Source organism: Sander vitreus, chromosome 12 (assembly GCF_031162955.1).
Source record: "Sander vitreus isolate 19-12246 chromosome 12, sanVit1, whole genome shotgun sequence".
In the NCBI taxonomy this organism is placed as follows: domain Eukaryota; kingdom Metazoa; phylum Chordata; class Actinopteri; order Perciformes; family Percidae; genus Sander; species Sander vitreus.
In genome coordinates, this window is record NC_135866.1 from 7438204 (window position 1) to 7447510 (window position 9307).

Here is a 9307-nt window from a genome sequence, read left to right on the forward strand (position 1 = left end):
GTCCGGAGTATAGCTCGCTAGGTCCCAGGTTGCACAGCACTGTGGCTGGCCAAGAAGAGGCACTTACAGATTTTCTTGTCACCTTTACTTGTACAATTTTTTAGAGGCAGCAATGACATTTTACTGGATTTTACTAGAGAGCGATAGTCGGTGCGAGTCATATGTGGAGAAATGTAAAGTTTTGAAAATATTTAAATTTGCTTAGATGGGCAGACATGAAAGCCAAATCTGTTTGTCTGATTTATTTATTTTTTGGTCTTCAGGTGGAACCACTGAGGTGAAAATGCACATGTTCTTCCTGGGTCTGGACTGGAACGGCCTCCTGAGACAGAAAGCTGAATTCATACCTCAACTAGAGACTGACGATGACACCAGTTACTTTGACAGTACGTGGCAGACCAGTTAGCTTCATGGACAGACCCACACAATGCCCGCCTTTCATGATCTAGAATGGACTCACCTAACTACAATACAAATATGGATCTCCGTCTGCACGCACACAGACAAGCCTAGGACTGTCAGAATGGAGATGCTTTTTGACCGGATTTTACAGCAATGCCTGGTGATCATTTTTAGTTTTCATTGTGTTTCCTACAGCCCGATCTGAGCGCTACTGTCACCTGGACTCAGATGACGATGATGAAACCAACGATGATGAATCCTCTCTGGAGCTCCGACAGTTCTCCTCTGTGGCCCACCGCTTCAGCAAGGTACTGCTCTGCTTTTTTTCTTCTTTTTTTTTGCTCTTCACCTATTGATTATTTCATGTACTACAGTGGCTTGCATAAGTTTACACACCCATGCTAAAGTTGACTAAAAAGAGGAATAACTAGAGACCTAGAGATTGGCATGGTTTTATTTCAGTTAGTCTAACAGCTAGTTTGATTTGCATTGAGAGATGATCTTATGGAAAGTAGCCCATGCCAATCTCTAGGTATGGTGAAGGGGATGTGATGATGTGGGGGGGGGGGGGCTATTTTAATTCCAAAGGCCATGGGAACTTTATCAGGATGCATAGTATCCTGGATCCATGAAATAACTGGCCTGTCTGCCTCTATGGGAATTTAACATAGGGGTGTACTGACTTATGCCCCCTGTATTTTAATGAAGAACATTTATTTATTTATTTATTTACGATACATTATTTTAATTAAGGCATTAAGATTCATTTCCAAAAGATGATTTTTTTATTCCTCTTTTTAGTCAACTTTAGCATTGGTGTATTACTTATGCTTAGCACTGTAGCTATATAATTAAAAGATATATCTTACGTTACAAAACATTGGTGTTAACTCTCTGAGGAAACAGTCCACCAGATATCTTGATTAAACATCTACACTTGACCCATTTCCTTCCTTCTTAAACTCTAGGTGTACAGCAGCACAGAGCACCTGTCCACCTCCACACCGTCCAACCAGAGTCTGTCGTCGTCGGAGCGGAGCCACAGCGAGGAGAAGGAGGAGCGATGGGAGGGCAGGGGAGTCCTCTCCCCTGGCGATGGACACAAACACTTTGCTAGTGGAGACAGAAGGGCAGATGGACACAGGGGGAGGTGAGAGCATGAAACGTGAGCGAGCGATGAGGAAAAGAATTACAGCCAGCCAGCCCTCGAGTAATATATAAAGTATAATATTCTCGCTCTCGTTGAATATGAAGCAGTTTATATTCAAAATTAGCCATTTTTATGAGATATTGTAATAAACCTTTGGAATACTATTTGTCATTCTAAATGGTTAACACTGTACCTCCAGGTAACCCAGGTTTGATTTCTATATCGAGTTTGTATGTGTGTTGATGTGAGTTTTCTTAGTCGATCTGTCTTCCTTAGGCTTTTGCATTGCTCTAAGGCATTTATTGCTGTGTCATGGTCTGTGCTTTCCATTAAGTGCACACTGGGAACGGCCCCAGGTCCCCCTGTGACCCTGAATAGAGTTGCCTGTTCAGACACGAAAGACTGGACTAATCTCTACTGACAAAATTGTGGTATTTTAGCTGATAAAAACTGCATTTTAAAACTAATGGGGGAAAAAAGGCTACAAGGTAATGTTTTTCCTCAAAATGACTGTGACCAAGGAACTACTGGTCGGGAAACATACCAGAGCTCATTTACCTGCACATATGGTAATGCAATGCAGACTAAAACGAATGGTGTAAAGCTGGATTTATGGATTTATTTATTTTTTATATCCAAAATTGCTCCGTAGTTCTTCACAGGAAAATGCTGGTTACTTCACTTATAGTTACATAGTATACATGTTTTACTGAAATCCTGCATGTTTCCCCTGCAGTCTGCGTCCCCGTGCTTCGTCCAGCTCGTCCCAGTCAGAGCGCAGCACCAGCCCACTGGTGATGAACAGCACCCAGAGCCTCGACATCATGCCTCGCTTCGCCATCTCTGCCGAGGAGGAAGGTAAGACTGACAAACGCGGACCACTGTGTATTCTCTTCTCCTGAAATGTTGCGAATTCAGAAACGCCAGTGCTCACGCTCCGTACCTCCCGATTCTAGACGGAATGGTGTCCAACCTGCGCCGCATTCGGCTCCGGAGCAACAGCACAGGCACACGGCCGTCCTTCCGAAGAGGGGCGTCCCGGCGCATCGCCCACCAGCTGGAGACCCCGGAGAAACCCAGATCCCCAGCTGTAAAGGTCCCCAAGTCTGCCTCTGTCTCTGGCCTGTCCCTCATCATCACCCCAGGTAGACAGGGTGATAATAATGTCTCCTATGATCTATAATACTTTTGTCACTTATCCTAGTTTCTATTGAAGCTGGTATATATTCAGCTGTTCAAATTCCAGCCATAATCATGTTTTTTTTAGAGGCACCGCTGTAGTCTGTCCGTTTGCTAAGACTATTTGTGTGTTTATAGTGCCCTCTGCAGTCTGATGCTGTGTAATTTACACAATAAACACAAACCACAAATATCAATACTGTGGCCAAGATAAGAAAATGTCTTTATAATGTTTACGCATTTCAATTCTAACTTTTTACTTTTTAGCATTGCTATCATGTTTTTTAGTAGTTTTATCAAATACCGAATGATGTACAAGTATAAGAAAATATCAGACATACTATCCATAAACACTCATCTGATGACCTTTTCTTACCACCTTCTTCTCTCTGATCCAGACGACTCAGCGGGTCCTCCCACGAGCCCCAAATCCTCCCTGTCCCTGTCGTCCAACCCCTCGTCCAGAGACTCGTCCCCCAGCAGGGACCTCTCTGTCAGCGTCAGCTGCCTCAGGCCTCCCGTGGTCATCCACAGCTCTGGGAAGAGGTTTGGCTTTGCGTTGCGAGCAATCCGAGTCTACATGGGAGACAGCGACGTCTACACTGTTCACCACATGGTCTGGGTACGTGTCCTCAGCTGTAGCTGGAGTGTAATTATGAAACACGCACATTTAGTTCTAAAAATGACGTTTTAAAACAACTTTCGTGATGGTCGGATTTAAAATAAAATCAAGACTATGAAGACTCACCTTATTGCGCCAAATTAACTCTGTATTTTGTAGTTTTCATGAATGCACTTTGACTTATCTGATGCTGTGCATACATGTGTTAGTGTTTATTTGTCATTTATTTTACTTCGTAGACATTGGTTGTAGTAATTGCATAGGTGAATCACTGTCAGTCATGGCAACAGCCGATTAGATGGTTGCGTGACTTGTAATTTGAATCTGAGGTTGTTTGTGCATTTGTGTCCACAGTGTGTTGAGGAAGGCAGTCCAGCCCACGAGGCAGGATTAAGGGCTGGCGACCTCATCACTCACGTCAACGGGGAGTCGGTCCAGGGACTCGTCCACACTGAGGTGGTGGAGCTCCTGCTCAAGGTACAAGAATAACTTTCATTTTTTAATTTTTTTCGCCATATATCTTATATATGTCGGTGATTACAATGTGTTTAAGTCGGGGAAAAGTGTATGCGAATGGTCATGTGAAAGGACAGAGATCATTTCTGATACGGAGCCTAAGAGCTTGTGAGGACGGAGATCATTTTTGGGTAACACTTTACTTGACGGTATCTACATAAGAGTGACATGACACTGTCATGAACACATGACACTGTCATGACACAGTCATGACACATGAACCCTAACCCTAACTTGTCATGACAAAAACCGAATGACCCTTACTAAAAGAAGCGTTATGTCATAAACGTTTATGACTTGTTTATGACACGTTGTCACTACCCGATGTGAGTCGAGTGCAGATGTGAGTTGCGCATGCGTCACTTTGCGACAATGACGATTTCATGCAGATCTGTTTTGCTGTTAGCCACAGAATAATGAGATAGGTACATTACATAGCAGTAATTTATTATTTAGCGTAAGGCGTCACATTTTCACGGCATGATCCCTGATGTCAGTTCTAGATTAGAGGCTGAAGTAGCCTACAAGAACCTGCTAACGAGAGACTTCTGTAATGTCAAAACAATAAAAATGGACCTACGTAACGAAGTTCGTTCACTGCTGGCTACAAGTTGGCAATCAAACACAACAAAGGCTGTCACTTGAATAGCGTTTTGAGCTAACGTTAGCAATCAAACAATCATAGATAGCTAAATGTGTAAAATGTGGTATTGTAGATGTAGCCTAAGAGAGAATGCCTTCTAGATAAGGTGTTTATGTTAATGATCTGTTCAACAGAGTGGCAACCGGGTGACCCTGCAGACTACTGCACTGGAGAACACTTCTATCAAGGTGGGCCCTGCCAGAAAAGCGAGCTACAAGGCCAAGATGGCCCGGCGCAGCAAGAAGAGCAAGAGGAAGGACGGACAAGACAGGTAAATGAGGGGAGAAGCCCAGGAAAGAAGTCCTACGAAGCAGCAGCATTACTGTTAGAAATGTGGAACTCCTGTCTGAAGCTCAATATTAGATTTCAGATAGACAACTAAAGCTTGATTTATACTTCTGCGTAAAATCTACGCCGTTGCCACGTACATAGGTACGTGGAGAAACGAACCTACGCCGGACCCTAACTACACGTTGCGGTGACGTACGTCGCTCGGCCGTGGCTTGGTAGCGTTGCATTTCCCCCCGACTCATTTCCTGGTTCTCCTTCTCCATACACAACATGAAATCAAGGAGAGGGTTAACTTTTCCTGCTACTGATTTCCCACCGTGGTCAGAAAGAACAGGGAGACACTTTGTTTCTCTCACTATGACTCTAGAGTCGCTACTCGCGTGGAGCCTCCGCAGAACCATAAATCAAGCTTTAGACATCATTTGCCAATGACTACAGTTAACAGTCATACATTCCCATTCTCCAAGTCTGTTTCTTCCAATTTGGTCTGTCTAAACTGCATCGGATTAAAATCACACCTATTTGTTGCTTCGACCTTAAATGGCTCATTCATGACTCAAAAGAGAGAGTTGCACTAATGAAGCTTTGATCAAAATTCCAGTTATATGAATTGCCATTTAATGGATCTTAGCTTCTGAAAGTTGTGTCTTTTTCTTTGGCTTTTTTGTTTTTACTTCTATTGTTTAACTTTGGCTCATTGAGACAGTGTCTTTATACTCAAGTAAGCATGCAAAGAAGAATATTTTAAACGGAACATTTACCTGACACCTCTCTCTTGCGCAGCCGACGTCGTAGCATCTTGAAGAAGCTGTCTAAGCACACACCTCCTCCGCCCATGCAGAGCAGTCGTAGCTTCTCTTCGGGTTTCCACCAGTCATCTAGTGACAGCCTCTCCGGCTCCCCCACGCAGAGTCTCTCTCCTGGGCCGTCTACGCCTTGTCGCTCACCTGCTCCTGATCACTCCGGAGGTGAGTGAGGATGCCAGGGCATCAGTTGCATCCCCAAAAGGGAGCTGTCACATGTTACGTCTTTTGAAAAATATCTAATGCCAAGCTGTTTCATTTCATTTCTCTTTTTGCCAGATTCAAGTTCTTCTCCTTGCTCCAGCTCCCCTAACTCGCCTGTACCACAGGCCCGTCCCAGTTCCCTACACGTCTTGGGCCGCTACACCAAAGCTGGCCGCTGCAAGTCCACCAGCAGTATTCCTCCTTCGCCGCTGGCTTGCATCCCACCTCCTCAGCCCCTCTCTCCCCAGTGCTCTCCATCCTGCCTCCCCTGTCACCCCAAGTCCCTACAGGGTTTCCACGGCAAGACATTGTCCCCTCCCACTATCACCCGCCATTCTGTGCGTCCCCGCAGCGCAGAACCGCCACGCTCCCCGCTCCTCAAGAGGGTCCAATCAGCAGAGAAGCTGACAGGAGACAAGATGACGGGGGGCTACCATGGAGATAGGAAGGCTTACAGCACCCGCCGTCACACCATGGAGGTGCCTCTGTCAGAAGGGGAGGGGCTGGAGGACTTGGAGGGGGACACCGCGACCGGGTTCGTCTGTGTGGGTGAGCACGGCCGTCAGGGTCTGTACATAGGAGGGCAGAGAGGCCACCAGGACGCAGCCAGCGGAGGCAGCGAGCACTACCGCTCCACTGCCTCGCCGCAACACCGCGGCGGCAACCACCACTCCAGTGAGGTGGTGGTGATGAGGAAGCTGGCGCTGTCGGACCGGAGGGACTCCTTCAAGAAACAGGAGGCCGTGCAGGAAGTGAGTTTCGACGATTTGGAGGAGAGAGAGGCGACGGCGAGCCCGGCGCTTCCTGTCACGCAGCCCAAGGCATTCAAGGCATCCTGGATCAACTCGGCCCAGTCGGAATCCGCCGTGAAGCTGGAAGGAACAGGATCGCAGGGTACAACAACACCGCAGAAAGCCAAGTCAAAAGACAAAGAGAGGTTTTAGTTCTGTCACTTTGCCAGGGATAACAGGTCAATAAAGAGACAAGAGACAAGAGAAAAGTGAAGTCTTTGACCTGCTACTGTACCTACATTTGAAGGCCTCGCACGTGCGTCTAGAAAACTGTGACCAAGTTCCCAAATCATCACAGGGAACCGCTTGAAAGACTGAAGAACAAATTAACATCGATGTTTCTCAGTAATATATATGCATCCTGCAACACTGTTAACAGTAATAATGACTGTCAAAACTATGTTTACTTCCTAGTTGCTTGTTTTCTCCATCGGTTCTCAAATCACTGTGGCACCTGCAACTGATGTATTTTGTAAATATCTTTTTGTTTTAAATGAAGAAACTTATTTATGACCTTTTTTTTTTTTTTTTTTATGCTCATCTTGTTTTTTTGTTTTTTTTGGTTGCTGAAAATGCCTCGGATGCTTCAGCTGTTCTTAGTTCAGGAATTACACAAAAGACGAGCCACGCAGTGTGGTTTTACAGCAGGTGCAGAAAAAGACCAGCTAACATCAGTCGATATTGTACCATATATATCTATTTATTTTTTTTTAACCTCAATGCCTGAAGAACTGGGTGTTATTTCGTGTTCAGATTGGGTCTTTGAAACAAAATTGCAGTGTTTGTCCTTCGACATTTTAATGTATAATAGAATTTCAGAAGATATTCTGCGCTGCCTCTCCATCATACGGATTGTGGTGGCGACCATTTGGACTCATCAATCCCGAACACAGGCCTTGTATAAACATTTTGAAATGACAGAAATATCAACATCTCAATAGTCGGAAGCCTAGGTGCGGTGCCAAAGCGTGGTTTAACCATAGGAACCATTTAAAAAGAGGTACTGTAGTTGTACATAAGAAGTGTCATGCATGCATGCGCTTTATCACTTTCTGTCTGTCCTGTGAAAAAGTGTGTCACTCCTCTAGCTGTGTTTTAAATCATAACCTATCAACATACTGGTGTGTGGATAAAGCTTTGTGACTACCTTGGGAACCCAGGCTGTTGTCTCTGTCCTCTAATACCTTTTTGAATCAAGCCTCCGTCCAGCTCCTTACAAACCTAGTCTAGCTGAAGTGTTTGCACAATGTGTAGTAGCCGTATAACAGTTAGAGCAAATTTATACTTCAAAGATGATTTCCAAAACTGGTTTAAAAAAAAAAAAAAAAGAAGTGTGTTATGAATGAATGTTTACATTTTAGTGCAAATATGTGTGTGGACTTTTTTGTTAAATTATTATGGAGGAAGAAAAAAGAAAAAGGAATGATTTCAACCAGAGGCCCTGAGTAGATGAAGAAATGAGTAAAGGTGATATCCTTTTGTATATTTTGATATGGAAACAAGTCTTGTTGCAGTAATAATAACCTACGCTGTTGATGTATATTGTATAAACAATGGTGGACCTTATAACAGCTGTTGATGGTGTTTTTGAAGTGACCTTGTAAGGGTAGATGGACTCGGATACATTCTATAACGTCACTTATATGTGGCAGGGTCTTAATCTCATGTTGCGATCAGCCTCAAAGGATTGTGCATGCTTCACAACCCAATATTGTATTCCCACAATTTAACCTTTTTTTTCTTTTTTTTTTAGCTCTTGGAAGTTATTAATCTTATCCAACAAGCCTTGTTTTTTTTTTTTAAATATGATGCTAATTCACTGATTTAAGCTTTAAAATATCATTTTTGTTGAGATGTGAACACATGAAATTTGGATTTCAGCTACTGCATGTATTCTTTATTTTGTATTTTTGTTCTCAATATTGTTTTTGGTCAGGAACTGTTTGGATCAGTAACCAAAAAAATGCTCCCGGTCTTATTTCAGATTATTTTGTTACACAGAAGAAGTAGCTTCTTCTGTGTAACAAAATAATCCAAGCCCAGTGTTCTTAAGTTTTATAAAGGCACACATTTATATTTTGCAGAGTTGAGGGAACTGTTAATGTGGGAATTTATAATGGATGTTTAGCACATACTAAGCCTTGAACTGTGGTTCTAAATAGCCAGGGTTCATATTAAAAACTAGACGTTTGTTTGTTGTACTTTGGGGAAAACTGTGTGTCTGTGTAGGACTTATCGCTGTATTTCTGATGCAATATACATCTTGGTATGTTCTTAGGATTAGATCTTTTTTATTTTGTACCCCCCAACCAAACACTCATAGTATCATAAAAAATAAGTTGTATCATCATGTTATACTTGTGATCTCAGCAGCAGTCAGTACCAGCGGTTCGGCATCACATATCAAATGAAGCGACTCTTCTCATCTCTCTTTTTGCCAGTGTGTGTGTGTGTGATAAGCTTCATGTTTTCACATGGGTGCTCAACTGTCATCCTCCATAATTCCAACACTTGTTTTAATGCGTTTGTGTGTTTAATGTTGTTGCTCTCCATTTGACCCCTTTGTCCCCAAATGACAAACTGGCCTTTGTAAAATTCCTACCTATGTGGGTATCTGATGCAGACTGGTGTAACATTGTTTTTGTTTTTTTTATTGACTTAACAGTGCTTGAAATAAATGCATTGCAAAGGGACTACAAAGTCCAG

At 43.4% G+C, this 9307-nt stretch overlaps 1 protein-coding gene across 2 annotated transcripts in view; it reads left to right on the plus strand.

Annotated features, from left to right (window-relative positions):
• mast3a (microtubule associated serine/threonine kinase 3a) overlaps nt 1-8594 on the plus strand; it is a 35953-nt gene extending 27359 nt beyond the window's left edge. For both annotated transcript variants that reach the window (XM_078263480.1, XM_078263481.1), the window contains 10 exons: nt 264-386; nt 598-710; nt 1371-1552; nt 2289-2410; nt 2509-2697; nt 3130-3353; nt 3708-3830; nt 4647-4783; nt 5587-5771; nt 5886-8594. In XM_078263480.1, the coding sequence (XP_078119606.1) occupies nt 264-386; nt 598-710; nt 1371-1552; nt 2289-2410; nt 2509-2697; nt 3130-3353; nt 3708-3830; nt 4647-4783; nt 5587-5771; nt 5886-6754 (2267 nt within the window). In that variant the 3' untranslated portion in view covers nt 6755-8594. The remainder of the gene's footprint in view (nt 1-263; nt 387-597; nt 711-1370; nt 1553-2288; nt 2411-2508; nt 2698-3129; nt 3354-3707; nt 3831-4646; nt 4784-5586; nt 5772-5885) is intronic.
• The last annotated feature ends 713 nt before the right edge of the window (nt 8595-9307 follow it).